Source organism: Populus trichocarpa, chromosome 14, assembly GCF_000002775.5.
Source record: "Populus trichocarpa isolate Nisqually-1 chromosome 14, P.trichocarpa_v4.1, whole genome shotgun sequence".
Taxonomy (NCBI): Eukaryota; Viridiplantae; Streptophyta; class Magnoliopsida; order Malpighiales; family Salicaceae; genus Populus; species Populus trichocarpa.
In genome coordinates, this window is record NC_037298.2 from 9,803,666 (window position 1) to 9,820,313 (window position 16,648).

General features: G+C 34.6%; 1 protein-coding gene and 1 long non-coding RNA gene across 3 annotated transcripts; one reads left to right on the forward strand and one right to left on the reverse strand.

Annotated features, from left to right (window-relative positions):
- Nucleotides 1-1,306: 1,306 nt before the first annotated feature.
- LOC7458009 (probable alpha-mannosidase At5g13980) lies at nucleotides 1,307-14,186 on the reverse strand. 2 transcript variants are annotated; one of them, XM_024585098.2, is made up of 29 exons: nucleotides 13,711-14,186; nucleotides 13,504-13,587; nucleotides 13,006-13,094; nucleotides 12,647-12,821; nucleotides 12,378-12,497; nucleotides 12,094-12,180; nucleotides 11,930-12,001; nucleotides 11,599-11,712; nucleotides 10,877-10,977; nucleotides 10,691-10,784; nucleotides 10,414-10,581; nucleotides 10,226-10,315; nucleotides 9,673-9,738; nucleotides 9,530-9,586; nucleotides 8,569-8,788; nucleotides 8,320-8,456; nucleotides 8,069-8,143; nucleotides 7,871-7,930; nucleotides 7,722-7,793; nucleotides 6,967-7,014; nucleotides 6,769-6,888; nucleotides 6,262-6,327; nucleotides 5,124-5,236; nucleotides 4,201-4,285; nucleotides 3,750-3,860; nucleotides 3,577-3,672; nucleotides 3,287-3,334; nucleotides 1,910-1,978; nucleotides 1,307-1,797 (listed from the first exon to the last, which is right to left on the reverse strand). In XM_024585098.2, the coding sequence occupies exons 1-29, from the start codon at nucleotides 13,915-13,917 to the stop codon at nucleotides 1,576-1,578; spliced, it is 3,066 nt and encodes a 1,021-aa protein (XP_024440866.2). In that variant the 5' UTR covers nucleotides 13,918-14,186; the 3' UTR covers nucleotides 1,307-1,575. The 2 variants fall into 2 exon arrangements, with proteins under 2 accessions (XP_024440866.2, XP_024440867.2); XM_024585099.2 differs by lacking the exons at nucleotides 13,504-13,587; nucleotides 13,711-14,186 and having other exon boundaries at nucleotides 12,994-13,094.
- On the forward strand, nucleotides 2,266-2,840 carry LOC127904263 (uncharacterized). The gene is made up of 2 exons (XR_008057263.1): nucleotides 2,266-2,408; nucleotides 2,575-2,840. It is a non-coding gene; the product is annotated as an uncharacterized LOC127904263 (long non-coding RNA).
- Nucleotides 14,187-16,648: the final 2,462 nt, after the last annotated feature.

A 16,648-nucleotide genomic window follows, 5' to 3' on the forward strand; every position in this document is an offset into this window, starting at 1 on the left:
AGATTGAAGAAGCTGACATGCAAAATTAGAAGAACAGGGACTGAGCTATAATATACACAAATAAAATTAATTCGGACGGCCAGAAGAGACAAACGCAACTTGCCGAATTGCATAGCGTTAGAAAATTGGTGAGGGAGGATTTGAATTTTCTGTTTTGTGGGCTTGTGATTCTGCTTGTCTGTTCTATTTCTTTTTTAAAAGGAAAAGGAGGCCGGAATCTAAGTTTGAATGCTATTGTTGTTTTGTGCATGGATTACACAATGACAATACTATGACATTTGTTCGTTGTCCAGAGCGAGCTGGCGAGCTGGCTTCGGTGGCCTGGTGGATGGTCACTTAGACCTGCAAAACAGGAGGAGATTCCTTCGTTTGATGTAAGAGCCTGGCTAGTTTTATATTTCGGGAGTGTTTTAAAAAAAATTTAAATTTTATTTTATTTTTTTATTTTAAATTATTTTTTTTATTTTTTAAATCTTTTTAATGTGCTAATGTCAAAAATAAATTTTAAAAAATAAAAATAAAAATATTATTTTGATACATATAAACAAAAAATATTTTGAAAAGCAACCGTTATCACAATATCAAACGGGCAGTTAGTGATCTACATAAGAAGCAAGTGTAGTATTTTGAAATCAATGTAAATTAGATGGAGGGTCAATGTAATAAGAATTGTTTTCAAAATAATTTTCACTTGACATGAATCAAAATAATATTTTTTATTTTTAAAAATTTATTTTTAATATCAACACATCAAAACGATCCAAAAACACTAAAAATAAATTAATTCAAAGCAAACAAAAAACTTTAAATTTTAACAAAAAATAACCTCAACCTCAATTCCAAACGGGCACAAAACCTCACCATTTTTTATATCTTGTTTGTAGAGTATTTTTTTAGGGTGTTTGAGATAGTGATTGCGGTTACTTTTTAAAATATTTTTTATATGAAAATGCATCAAAATAATATATTTTTTTTATTTTATATATCAACACATCTAGAAAATCAAAAAAATTAATTTGAAGTAAAACAATTTTAAATTTTTTGAAAACTCTTATTGAAACAATGTCCCATGAACACATAATCACCAAAAAATAAACTTCTTAAAGAAAGGAAGACATAAATAAACCTTGGTTAAGTTATAAAGTCAATGGCTCTCTATATGTGTGTGTATATTATTTTTTGTCTTAAAAACTATTTTCCAAATTTTCACTAGCCATATTAAATTGTTAGTTCTTCTTCTACTATTATTCTCTATTTTCTATATTTTTTAAAGTTGTTTACAAAATTCTGAAAGCAAAACCGGAAATGATACCAAAGGGGTTCATAATTTAAATTCTTGGAGGTTGGGAGTGAACAGGGAAGAAACAACATTATTTCTGACAACTCTGTTTCCTGGATTACATGATTTCATGATTCCCTGTTAAGAAGCAGAGAGTGACCTAAACTACCATGGATAGCACATACAAGTGAGCAATTATTGAGAGCAAAACGCTTGGGGTGAAAGAAGGAGCACCCATCTCAGACCTCGAAAATGGACTTCAATTAGCAAAGGAGGATTTATTATGTGTGGAGCATTTATGCAGCAAAAACATGGTGGAACTGGTGATCGAAGTCAATAACAAATGTGCGGATTTCCATCGGAGCAAGTTCCACCACCAGTTTTGCAGGATCAACAGGTCCACCCCTCAGCACTGCTTGTTTTCTTGATGATCCTTCTGCTTTCCACACAAGCCTCTTTTTCTCCATTTCAGCCCTTTCTTGATTGGCAGATAAGCTCATTTCTGCAGCTTTGCCGATCTGAAGAGAAATGGGGTTAAAAACTTATCGAGATGATACTAGGACATTACATTTATATGTATAAACAATTGATGCCTGGTAGTAGTGGGGGGCAGGAAACTATTTTTTCTACCTTCTTTTTCGGGAACAACTTTCTAAGTTCTACGCTTGTCATCACTGAAAGATCCTTGTCCTCTCCCATCTTCAAATATTTCATGAAGCCAAGAAAATAGATTAGAATTCAGGTCATAAACGTAGTGGATGATAAATTACAATGAAATGCGATCAATTCTGCTAAACATCACTGCTATTTCATAGAAGGATAGATAGCTTCAATTTAATTATAGAAAGATTGATTGATAGATAGATAATCATTTTTCTTAAACATAGCTGCTATTTCATAGATAGATGGGCTGGGACTACTGTGAAAATTCGGGAATCTTCTTCTTCTGAAGAAAAAAGGAACCTGTTGGATATTACCGTCACAACAGAGCATTTAAATCAAGATGTTCCTGTGAACTCCTTGTCTAAAGAAGAAATTCATAATAGGAACTGATTAAACCTTGTTGATAGGATTATCTGTTGGATGGTATACCAAAGTTAATCATACTATTAATAAGGAATTCAGTCTAGTGATTGAAGATTTCCAAATGCATTGCGCCCACTGGATTGGCTATAGTAGGAACATCTCTTTTGGTGATGTTCCGGCTCACAAGGCAGACTAACAATATGCTACTTTCTATTCCAGAAAGCATTTATGATTTCTGCACAAATTTCAGGTAATAGTTGCAACACCAGGGAGGGGAAATTGTTAGCCTAGATGAAATAGAAATGTTAGAACCTGACCACCTAACGTACCTAGATTCTATTAAACATTGAGGAAAATATTGCTCATGCAATCAAAACAGTGGTTAAAATATAGAAGAACAGGAGCCTCGTATGATAGAAAAATATCTACACTCTACAGAATTTTGGTCGGTGAAGAGGCAACATATTTATAAAATAAGCACTGAGATGAGAAAGCTAAGATATGTAAAAAAAAAAAATTAAAAAAAAGAAAGAGAATGAGTACATACATGACAAGGGAAGGTCGAGATGACACCTATTGAGAATAAACTAAAGGAGGAGGGCCTTCGAGATGGTAAACATCCAGCATTAACCCTGTGGATTAACTACTTCTAAAAGGGTATGAAATTGAAGTATTGGGAGCGGACAAGAAAGGAAAAATCTCTACAGACTGAAAAGACATGGACTGGAGTAAGAGATTGATTTAGAATCAGAATCGCTAAAGAAAGTTTAGCCCATAGTAGCACTAAATGGAAGAGGTTAATCCATGTGGCCAAACTCTTAAGATTGATGCCCAGTTGAGTTGAGAAGTCTGCCTAATGTTTGATGAAAAATTGAAAACAGAAAGCCTCAATGAATATGAAGATGCTGAAACCTTATTCCTGATGAAATAAATGAGGTGCTAAAAGCAAATGTAAGACTGGAATAGAAGAGAGATTAAAACCTCATATAAATGAGCTAAACGGAGGAGAACTTTTCCATCATCAAGCTCCTGCATAATTCGGTGAAAGAGAGAAAGTATGTTAGAAAAGAAAAATGGAATATCAAGTTAGAAAAGGAAGTGTTAGAAAAAGGAAGCTTGCACGTTGTCTTTTATTGTCTCTATTTTGGAAAAGAAATTATGGTCTTAAACTCTAGAAGACTGTTTGCCATTCCTTATCTGTATCTTATGAGACCTAAAATGTTAAGGAAACAGTAACAGTAATCTCGTCACCATAAATGAAGCTTCAATACCTGGAGAGTTAAAACTGCCACATTATCAGGCAAAATGTAGGAAGAATCAAAGCCAGAAAATGTGGTCACATGAGAATTCATCCAATTATCTCCATCCTGCCAGAACAAATTACGTTACAGGGGGGGGGGGGAATCCATCTAATTATGCTTTTCTATTTTGATTATAATTTCACCTCTTCAGAAAACGCAAGGAGGAGGGGTGAATATATCTCCTGGCCGAATGAGCGACGCCATTTAGCACCTTCTCCTATAGGGTCAATTCTGTAATAATATTTTCCTTGAATCTGCAAATCAAAGAGTAAGTTAGAGCTAGGTACTAATTTCAGTAGTTTTATATATACTTCATACTGGACATGTTAAGGAGGGTTTTTGTGCAGAGGTCAATGGCAGTTGTCAATTTAACGGATTCTTTAAAGGATAGCCACAATAATATCTTACAAGAACTTGAAGTTGCTATTTGGACCATAATGACATAGATGAGACATGTTAACAGAATTCCAATAGTTTTTTTTTTTCGAAAAAAAGAAAGAAGGTAATCAATCATATCACATCAAGGGAGGCCGTAAAAAAAAAAAAAAAAAGCTCATTGCCAGATTGGGTTCCAACATCAGTCAATTTGCTTACCGTCAATCCCTTGCATTGATCAAGGACACATACTGTTTCATTAAGAGCCTCCGCAACACCCCTGGAATCATCCAGTAGCAGTCTCCTACATGGTAAAGGGAATCTCCAATAACATACATGCAAAGAATGATATGGCCAAGAATTATACCCATTCATGTTTTATTCACACAATAGAAGCACAACTCCTTGATGCAAGTTCTTATGATCAAAGTGACAATATTCAAGGCAAAGACAAACAGAAGGGCGTGATGGGATTTGGCAGAGATCAAGCTAGTTCCAGTAAAGGGATACACTCTATGCAGGCTACAATTCCACTCTTACACGTTGGCAATAAGGAGAAATTTGCATCCAATAAATGAAGATAATCTTGTATTTCCAAGCGGCAGTAGAAGTTTATTGTAACCGTCATTGTTCTTATCTTTAGTTAGTAGTTATCTATTAATAACTGTCAAATGTAACTCTATTTATTGTAGAATATTATGTCTGGTAGATTATGTTGTAATGAAAACCTGTTAGTTATTTGGTGTGATTCCAATATGGGAGTGATTCCCTTGAGTGGTGTGAGGCTACTTGTTTCCTATTCCTTGTAATTATTGTTTTCTGCAATAAAGTTATCAGAATTCTTTCCCCCTGTCAATACTTTTCTGCTGTGTTATATACTGTGTTCATTAGTTTACAAGAATTGTTCCAATCCTTAATATAGTTTGGCATTACTCCTACACTGTATTAAGCGGCAATTTCACTCCATTCCATTACATAATGGCCTTGAAAAGAATTCAAATCTGATCCTATCAAGAACAAGCTCACATAAACTGTTTTTGTCCTTGAGTATCCTATTAACCACAATGGCTACTTTTCAAGACAGTCAAGAGAATTGCTCATGAACCATAAGATAAATGAGCATTGGAAAGGTGATTACATACCTATGGAGCATCAGCTCTATTTGTCCATCCACCAGACTAGATCCTCCAAGTGCTCGATCCACCAGAACTGAAAATTCCTTCTTGTCATCTTGGAAATAAATTCCAAGATTAATCTGAAGAGACAGTGTGAAATGAAGCATAAGTTAAAGGAGGGGGGGATATTACTCCCTGATAAGCAGATGACTTTCCAATGGCATGGACACCGCAGAGATAAATTCTATAAAAAAAAAACATATGGATACCATTATAAAGCACATTGCACAAAAAATCAGTAAAAATAAATTATACACAGAACCACCAAATTCTTCCTTGGCATTCAAATCCCTCTCTCCAAATTAGTCCTCTCAAGTTAGATGGAATATAATTTAAAAAATAAAAAAGTAGATGGAACCAATTATCTTGCTCGGGCTTTCTTGCTTGCTTGCTATCTATCAAGGCCCATAGATTGTCTAGATATATCACTGGCGGAAAAGGAAAACCGACAGCCAATGATCAGTTATTTAGTCAAAGTGAATCAGAGAACTTTCTTGTTATGCCTTGGCTTAAATCTATTGCTCGTGGCTGTTTACTGCTTGAATCTGCCTCAAAGATTCGGAATGCTCCTAGACTAACATATTCCCAATTAGATAACGATGCACAAATTTTTGAACTAACAAAATGATGGCTCCATCTCTCTGTTTTGTAATGACAAAGCTATTATCAACACTGCTTGTAATCAGTTCAACATGACAGAACGAAGCAATTGAAATTAATAGGCAATCTATCAAGAAAAAATTAGTGAGGGAACAGTTTGTAACTTTTGTAGAGTATAAATATTGCTAGCTAATATCTTTCTTAAAGGCCTTAGTAATAGGTTGTTCCATTACTTGCAAGATAGCCATGAGAGACCTCAATGCATCATCTTGAGCAGGAGCTGTAAGGGTACTGAAGTATATATATAGGTGTAAGTCTGTTTAGTGCTAACATAACACAACCTCCATTCATCTCCTCTTCTCTCTTCTCTCTTCTCTCATCTCCTCTCTCACACCTACCACATCCACCACACACATATCTAATAAAGAAAATTCAACTAATTAAAACTGTAAGCAAGACACAACACTTTTTGAGATAAAAGATGGATAATGTGTAAGTAACATACTGGGTAATAATTTCCAGCAAATGGTTGATTCACTTCCAGGTCCCAATCTGTTCTATAATCACGAATCTGCAGAATAGGTGAATTCTTTAGTTTATTCGGTGCTCACAACAATCAGAAATAAAAATCAACGCAAGGAAGCAAATAGTCCAATAACAGGCTAGCATAAGCCAATGGTTTGGATTAATGAATCCTTCCATTCAGGAATGTTCACACCTATTTTCAAATGAGAGGCCAAGACATTGTTGAGAACTGATTAAAATTTTAAGCCAACAACCATTCTGAGCATGAATATTGAAGCTAGGGTACTATATGTGTTTGGCATTGTGGTAGCTTTTGCGGTTGCAGTTTGAAAAAAACTGGTTTAAGAAAAGCTACAAATTTGAGATGAAAAGCAGGTTTAAGCAATGAAAACCAAACAACTTTTCAAGGTCAGCCTAAATGCATCTCCAACTGCACTGCACCGCACCACAATGCCAAATGGAGTAAGTAAACATAACAACATTTTACCCTTTTGATAAAATCACGTCCATTAGAATCTGTGTAAAATGTTTTATTGGTTTCCATGGTTGTTGTGATTTGAGTTGCAACTTCTTTTCCAATTCCATCTTCAATGGGTATGGGCCCAACCTGAGATGGCAGATACTGTAAGTAAAACCTCGTGAAAAAACTGCTAGTCAAAATTAGGCATCCATCTGCTTCACTTACGATAAACTCAACTTCAACATGCTCTCTCCCCTTGTATAATCTGGTGATCTGCATGTGTGTAAAGCATGTAAATTAAGGGTAATAGTGATCTGCATAAATGTTAAAAGCATAGTTCATTAAGGGAAGAACAATTTATCACATGATTGCCTCAATCTCTTCCACTAAACAAAAACATTTCCCCCCAAAAATTATCTGACAAAAAATGCTCAGCACTTGAAGGGAAAAAATAAGTGATTGGAATTGGAAACTAATTTTTCTTTATTATGTGATGCCAGGCATCATTGCATGAATTCAAGTTATGTTAACTGCCATTTCATGTAAAATTACAGAAGGTTATGATAGCATTGGAACTTTCTGAGGAATAACAATGGACGAAGGGTTTTGACATTTCCTTGTAATACATTCGAAGGAAATGTAAATTTTCCTGCAACCATAGACCTAATCCAAGCAGGAGAAACGAGCAGAACAGCCAAACTTCTAAAATTAACACCAAACCAGCAGATTCCAAGAAGTTCTACAAGCATACAGAACTAGTTTCAAAGACTGACAGTTTCTTTTCCGGTCGTGGAATTTTACAGGTTTATTCATTCAGAAGTGGCTTCATTGTTTTTGAAAATGACATCATTCTTAATTCATGTTCAATATTTTCATTTCCTTCATAAATTTTGGTGAGTGTTTTTTTAGTGAAACAAAAGTAGGGTCTGATGAAAGAAATAAATCAAACATGGACAGTAACCATGTGGCCGAAAACACACCTGATATATCCATTGGCTGACCTGTTGATGTACTTCATCTAAAACAGGTCCACGCATAACAGTCAAAGGAACCTGAAACTTTTAACACCGATTAGAGCACCACAATTATTTGTTCCTGTGGATGAAAGCATGTCAGAAGGAGCACTAACCTGGGATTCAGGGTTTATAGGAAATGTTCCATTTGGACGGAAGATATATGCCCCAGAATTCTAGAAAAATTGCAATAAAAGGAATATAAGATATTGACTTGGAAATGGGTAGTCTAACAATTAGATTTAATTGAGGTCATGAAATTTCAGAATGAGAAGACAGAAGTTGAAAGATGAATTTCTGCTATGCATGTTTACCTGTGGATCTTTATCATTTCCAGTTCCATTGTATCCAGCATAAAAACTGAATGTCTGTTCAACTGATTCCTTAACCTTCAAAGTTGGAACATGTGCATTAGAAACATATATTTTAGACAATCATATGATATATGATAAGAAAGCTTCTTAAAACACTGGCAACAAGAATGCCAGAACAATTCTAACTGCCGTGAATTTATCGGGAAAAAACAGAATAGAGAAAGTGGACAGCAAGTTCGTTCATCACATACTGAGCTTCTGCTGTTAACATAATTAGCATGCTTGATTTTATCTGCAGAAAATGTAAGCTTCAAATTTCCTTGGCCAACTTCAACAGCAGATTTCTCACTTCTTAATGTGTATACAGATGATTTACTCGAATGAGCACCTACAAATGCAAGCGAAACATTTGGCATAGCAAATTAATATCAATAAATTTTATGAAATAGGCTTCAAGTTTGTGCTACTTTGCAAGCTTATTGGAAGCTATAGTAACTAACCTGCCCTTTTGGCACTTGAGATGGAATAAGTGCTGAAACCAAAAGGTGGAACAGAAACTGTAAACGCAAGCCAATACTTAGGCGTCTCCACTGGGGATCTACCCAAGTATGCATTAACATGTGAGTTCCTCAAGCCCACAAAGGCATCTGCTATTGGAATAATTTGTGACACGATTTCTCTTTTCTCAGAATCATGCACAATAACATTTTCATTGAAGACCTACAGTAGATTAGATACTGTAAGTCATAAGTAAAAAACAGGCCAATCTACTTTATTAGCCAAAGTTTGACGTACTAATTACAAAGGTGTTATTTAAAAAAATATGATCTCTGCCCAAAAGCAATGATGCATACTGCTCCAAAAATAACAACCCCTTCTCCAAATACAAATAACATGAGACCAGATGCACAAACTCCATTTGTGGTATACATGATGCTTGCATAACAAGTGTATGTGAATACACTCATGCATATATAAATCCCATAAAGGATGACTACCTTTAATATTTCAAAAGTTAAAGGATCCAAGAAACAGTTACTTTCGAGAAAATTTAATACACAAAACATTCAGCATTTTATTTATTCTCACACATATTGCATGGATCCCCGGTTTAAATCACGTTAAACCACACTGATGAGATTATTTCCCACAATTTGACAGATTAGACTTTCAGGCAGATAATTAGTAGTCTACCATGGAACCATAGTAAGGACTCCTGTATTTTAATCATGCTAGACCTTGCAAATTATTAGTTCTGCAGGTTGGGATGTTTTTTATGGAGTAAGGCCCATGTGTGAGGGAAACAGTTAAATCATAATGTCAGCCAACATTTTCATAAGTAAAGTTTTTTCAGTGGATTTTTTCCAAAAATATTAAAGGAAACAGAAACAGTCGACAAGAATTAGCAAATCACCATCTTAAAGTTCAACAAAAAAGAGATAATAGAACAGAACTACTCACAGGAAATTGAATTACATCATCCCTCGCCCATCCAAGTGCATTGTAGACAACAACAATCTACAATGTAAGATTCATAGTTGATGTATTTCAATGTAAAAAGTTTGTGGTTAATTACAATGTTGAAGAATGAGATATGTTCTTACCAAGTTTCTCCCTTGAGATAGATCTACTTCTGATGCAGGACAGTAACTAATATTCAGAAGTGGGCACTGGGAAAAAAGAAATGGAAGATGTGAATGTGAAGTCCATTTTGGTTTGATTTTCAACTTCAAAGAAAGAATATTATCATTCATTTTATGCAGAGTTTTTATTTATATTTTTTTTTACCATCATTTTATGTGCATTGCTAATTTTCAACATTCAATGATCAAAATCTTTGCCCTTTTCCTTAGAAAAAAAGGAGCAAATATCACAGAAGCTACAGTAGATTAGAGTGTAAGCCACACATTTTTATTCAGAAGTTTCAAATCAGTAACTGATTAACCCATTTGTCATGGGCTCATTCAATGTCTGTGTAAAGATGCAGTACATGATAGATACCAATATCATTATCATATGAAACACAATTGTCCTATGTACTGCATGGAAACGTAAAAGAAGATGAGGAATGGAAAGGGACACAAAATGATTCATTCATAGTAGCAACAAGCCATTGAATTGTAGGCTAATAAAGCTGAAGAGATTACGAGTTTTTGCCTGTTGAAATTTAGTAGTTGACCTCTGACATCCAGTATGTGATGCAGACTCCACCAAGCAAGCAAGTGAGGATGCAACTAACTTTTCAGCCTGCAAGGATTTAATGAATTATCAACTAAATATTTAAAGAAAAAAGTGGAGAAACACTATTACCATGAAAATTGAAATGGTTAAATAAACTTTTTCACCTCTGTGTAGCCAATTGACAATCGTTTTGCATAATCATTAGCCACATGTTGCTTTTCTGTACCAGTAACAGCGTCATGATGCTGAGCAATGGCAAGAGAATCTGCCAATGAGTCTGTGTTCGGTCCTCTATTGCTCCTCCCATTGTAAAACTCTAATTGTCTTGCAGCCTGAGAGAGAGTAGATTCATTGGAAGTACAAGATTATAGCCTGAAAACTCTGTTGTGCCAAGGCAGCATATAACTTTTAACAAATCAAAACAGTCATCTTAATGAATACCAAGTAGTAGCCACTCATCATCCTGACATAGCGTTTCAAGGCAGGTCTGCTTGCAAAGTATCCAGTCCAGTAACCATTTGCACGATCTGCATACCTGGAAGGGCACATGCTTCAAGTTCTAAGAGTTGTTCAAAGTGAAGGAATAACCAGCAAATGAGTTATAAAAACAGTCAGGATTGAGCTTACGGGAAAAAGTCCCCGGTCTTTACTGGCCAGTGCTCATTTGTAGCATGTTTTGCATCAGTGTAAATGGATGGTGTAGAATAGAGAGCATTAACACGTCCATCCTAGAAGCATTCAGAGAAAACCATGTAAAAGTGACAAACTCAGAAAACAAGATAACATAGAGATGCGTACCCATAAGGGGGTGCAAATACACATCCTTACTATCAAACCATTAAATCCTGATCATGAAAAGCACAGGTGAAAAATAATCTGAGGCATCTAGCATTATCCCTTGAGATGACTTCAGCATGACACAGATGATGTTTATATTCATAGACTCCTCAACCCTGATTGGTTTGATGTACGAGCGTCAGCCTTAAGGTTCCACTGAAATGGAATTTGTACCTTCCAGTGAGATGATTAAAGCTTTGACGAAGAGACATGTACCTTTTTAGAAGATTGCCACACTACTTCTGCATATAAATGCCACAAGGCATTATTTTGTTTAGTAATCACTAGTTTAACTGGCCTAATTTCATGGATGAACGAATTATCTAACTGAGTCATGGATTCATTTGACCCAAAGCAATATCACCATTCACCGCCCTCATAAAACAGAAAAAAAGCCAAGGCCACAGTTACCATTTTGTGGAAGTGCTGTGGACATGAAAAGCATTGTGTGATGGTAATTATGGTATAAAATCAGTCAAAAACCTACTGAGAAAATAATAAGGAAAACATACCATGTTGACATAATGAATCAGCTTGTCCATCTGTCGGAACCATGAATGTGCATACTGATACTTAAAATCTGTTCCCATGGTCCACATTATATGATTTGTTCGTGTTATATTAGCCTGAGAAAAGAGTAAATTATGTTAGAATAACTAACAGAGGGCACTTGTGAAATGATATACACAGAATTTTAAACTGAACTTTCTCCATAGCAAACCAGAACTTTTAACATTTATTTTCAGACTTGGGTTTAATAAATACAGACATTATAGGATAAAGTTCAATATTTGTTTTGTGTCATCATAAATAACTAAAGATTTTAACAGATCACCATTTTACCTGTGATACTGCAGCAGCAACGAAGTCATCGACTCGTTCTTGAACATTGTAATCAAACAAATTGATGTCATCCTTCAGAGGATGAGCAAACAAAATTAACACTGCAGACTAGCGAATATTCAAGGGATTCAAAAACAAAGGATCAGCTTTTTCTTATGCTTTACTTGAACAACAGGTGAAGGGTCATTGACTTCAAAATAGAAACCACCAGGAGGAGGCTCGTAGTTTTCTGGGAAAGCACCAGCAAAAATCTACAACAATAGAGCAAGAAGATAAGGGTGAATATGAAAGAATTTTTCTCAGCAACAACGCATATGGAACAGAGAAAACTAAAGATTAATCTCTATAGGCTATAACATAACCAAAAGATTGAATTTTGTGTGCAATATGCTCATCTAACTCAAACCACTTATATGCTGATAAGCCTAAACCTATACATTTTGTTCACCTGTGCAGACGAACCAAAACTCTTGGAAGCCTGCCAGACAACTTCAAGACTTTTCTCATTTTTACGCTTGGCCCGGTCTTGATAATCTATCCGGCCAAAGAAAAGAGAGTCGAATCCAATCTACACGAAGATTCATTTAATCCTTATGCTGTTATGAAGCTGGAAAAATAAAACCAAAACAGATACATATGTACAATCACACTCATGCATACACACGCACACGCACAAAGTTTAGAGGTCTAAATGAAGATAAGGATAAATAAGTTTACTTCCGCTCCCAACATGTAAGCCTGCACCGCAGAATGACCAAAAGGATCAATTTGCCAACCAACTCTTGGAGTCACACCAAAATCCTTTTTGATAAACCGATGCCCAAGAGTTGTCTGGTCAATCATGTCAATATAATGTGTCACCGCTTCATCGTGCATGCACATCCCCCCATTTCTGCAACACAACAAAGAAAGAGGCATCATCAGGAGCCAACTCTTCATAAAATGAATAACAGCTTGAAGCATCCCATACAGCAAGCAAATTCAAGGTATATGAAGAATAATCAGAAATCAACACTTGATTGAGACTTAGAGTAAGCTGAAATGCTGAGATCAGTGGTTGTAACTGTGTGCTTTACATGAATTCAAGTTGACCGGAACTAACAAGTTGCTTGACTACATGCTGCATAGTCTCGCTCTGATCTCTCCACCACCGTTGGAAAAAAGCCTATGCATGTGAGCAAGGAATATCAATAGTTAGATATTCGCTATCAAACAATTTAAATGCTATTATATAACATAGGGATTATTAAAATTTCCTATGGCGCTAATAAGAATCAAAAGTCTTACTTCACTTTTCCAATTTGAACTGCCTATTGTTCTATTATATTCAGGTGGGTCCCTTCTTCTCTTGAAATGCCACCATTATTGGAGTCTATAAAAGCTAGGCTAATGCTCAAATGCCAGGCAATACAGAAACATACTCCTAATCATTCATGAACTTTTGAAACACTAAAAATATAAGCCAAAAGTTCACATCTCAATTTTGGAAATGGTGGAAGATAATTCAACTCTTTGCTTCATCTCATCGCAAAATCTTCATCAAAATTAGTAAATAGGGAATGAATAATACTTGCCTGTTCAACATAAATGAATTTCCGGTTCTTGTCAGCCAACAGCGCAGGAATAAGAGAATCCAATACATTTTGCACACAAGCACCCTATAAAATAATTATATTTTTTTTAAAAAAAAAGCAGCCCATCAAAATTTAAGCCTCCCTCAAGTGAAACATATCACATTAAACAAAAAGAAGAACCAGAAAAGGAGTTATGATCTTAATTACTTGGATAGAATTGTTAGAACCAACATAGTACTGATCAACAGTCTTCAACCAACCAACATCATCATGGGTGTGAGCGACCAAGTGAACATTGATCTTATCTTTCACTATACCTTGTGAAGTGTTATAAACCATGTACTTGGCTTCCACCACAAATAATGAGCCACCCAGCAGCAACAGCAACAAAACCACCATCAACACTTTCATCATCTCCACTTCCAGCGAAGTAAAGCTTGGAGAAACAGCAGCTATATATCCCCTCTCTCGCTTGATCAAAAAAGTCGTTAGTTTCTTGGGTTAGAACTTGTACTGACAAAGAGAAGAGGGATCCGAGTCAAGCAAGCATTCTTTATTATTTCTAATTTCTAGTTAAGTGGGGCTTTCTTGGATAAGGCTAAAAGACTTTTACAGAGGAGACTGTTTTGTCTTTCCTCTACCTGGCGAAGGTTGCTCTCTCCACTGTAGCTGCATCACTTAAAATATTATTTCTTGAATAAAATAAAAATACATAATGCTAAGTTTAATACTCTTAGTTACTCTATTTAATATTATTTTTTGCTCTTATCCTTTGGGTTATTGAGAATACTTTAATTCGTCCTGACCTAATGGATAATTAATAAACAAGTGAGAGCCGGTGATGAACTAATATATCATTATATTTTTAAAAATATATATATATATTTATTTAAATATTTAAGAGTTTCAAGATCTATTAAAAAAAATTACATATACTAGACACCAAATATAAACTATAAAAAATTCAAATTAATATAACTGAAATATTAACCAATTATGTAACATATAATTCTTATTTTTAATTATTTTAGCACATCAAGATTAATCATCTCATTTTTCTCTTCCTTTTAAAATTTAAAGAGAGAATTATATGGACACCCGAGCAGCTAGAGGAGGCAAGCAGAAGCCAAACCTTGTAAAACATTTTAATTTTTTTTATTTAGTATTTAAATATAGAATAGTATAATATTTTTTATTTTAAATAAATGAGTTTTTTAATAATATATCTTGTTATATTAATTTTGACCTCCCCTCTCAAATATTTCCAGCTCCGCCCTGCGAGCAACAATAACCCGAATAATGTTTCTTCTTCTTTTGTTTTTAATTATTTTGTTTAATTTATTTTTATTTATTAAGTTATAATTTTCATAACCAATGGATTTTGAGAATAATCATATGCTTTAGTTATAATGTAACATGAAAGGTTATTTTTATTGTATATTTAAAAACTTTTATTTTTTTATACGATCATATTAGTACTAATACATTAGATCTCATCAGAACTTCATAGTTAAATGTGGTTTAACTCTAGAACAGTCGGAGTTTTACTCGTTCACCTAAACTCATAAAATACGCTTTTCAGAAAATAAGTTTCCTCAACTCAAAAAAAAAAATCTAAAAACCTTTTGCCCCCTCATTCAAAATAAATAAAATTGAAAGGATATGAGTAGTAATAATACAGTGTGAGGGTGCCAGATCAGCAAAATGAGCCATGCTTAGTTTGGATTGCAATCACAAGCTAATCGAACTGCAACAAAATTATCTCCTTTGCAGGGAGAAGCACGAACTGTCAGAGTCATGTCATTTGGAGTTAAAACAATGAGCGTTCGAATCTTCAAGAGGTAATTACAACATGAATCTCAGGTGAAGTAGTCATCAAGGCTTGCATTGCATTCAATCTATAATCTTAAAGATACGATTTATATTATTATTTGATTATAAATTGATTGCAATTTTTCTTTTTTCCGAGCACTAATCGGCCAGATGATGCTGCATGCAATTCTTTTACAACGTCTGGGGCAGGCAGATGATCTCCCATGTCCCAACATATGTGGAAGGTAATCAAAGTCTATGGAAAGCATTGATTTCCATGGGGGCAAGCTCCACCACCAGCTTGGCAGGATCAACAGGTCCTCCCCGCACCATCTTGGATTCTTCTCCGGCGGAGCCTTCTACTTCCCAAACCAACCTCTTCTTCTCCATGTGGCAGGTAAACTCGATTCTGTCACTTTAAATATCTGGAGAAATCGAAAAAAGAACATTGCTTTGATATTAAAAATTAAATGCTTAATGTTTACAGTGATAGAAGCAGCAGGAAGGTTTTGTGATAGAAAGTCTGTGCATAAGTTAGAGAATTTCTGACAAGTTATCCATGAATGAAGTTGTTGGTGTACTTCCCCCAGTGGTGGAACCCTGCATATATAACAGTTAAAGAAACCTAGAACCAAAACAAAAACATTTGCATTTGCCTTCAATTGCTTGTTATTTCATAACTGCATGAGTTTACGATAACTACTTGTTACTAAACAATGCAAAAATTGATTTAAGTATTAGATGGACACAGTTACCTGGTATTGGGGTTTTATGGAAATCTATTTAATTTATTAATAAGAATTTATTTCTCTTTAATATTCATTAAATATCTTATTAATAAAGCTAACATTTAATTAATAAATCTAAAGTAAAAATAAATCTCTTGAGACAAAAATATTTTACAAAGAAAATTATAAAGTTATTATAATTATGAGATTCTTATTGCATCAAAGTATTATTCATAAATGTTATTGGTCAACGTTCTATTAAGATTGAACATTAATTAGAACTATTGAGACTTATACATAGTTGTTTTCATAAGCTGAAGTATGAGGGATACTTGTAACTAATATGTAAATGCTTATCAGATGACATGTACAGTACTGAACTAACCCACATGAGAATTCCATATGGAGAGATCACATGTGTCTATGAAATGACTCATGTTACGGTGTGCAAGTGATTCTTAAATTTGAGATCACTGAGTTTTTTTTATATAAGAAGTGTTATGTTTTGATGTTGCTATACATTGTCCTAATAAAGGATAATAAATAGAGCAAATATTAAGTATAACATGAACTATAAGAAGGTATTTAAGTAATCAAGAGAGGAT

Coding starts and splice junctions, on each gene's coding strand:
- LOC7458009 (XM_024585098.2), bottom strand. CDS start 13,917: ATGATGAAAGTGTTGATGGTGGTTTTGTTGCTGTTGCTGCTGGGTGGC. Junction 10,316..10,413: donor TGTCAATTGGCTACACAGAG/GTGAAAAAGTTT, acceptor AAATCCTTGCAG/GCTGAAAAGTTAGTTGCATC. Junction 1,979..3,286: donor GTTTAGCTCATTTATATGAG/GTTTTAATCTCT, acceptor AAATATTTGAAG/ATGGGAGAGGACAAGGATCT.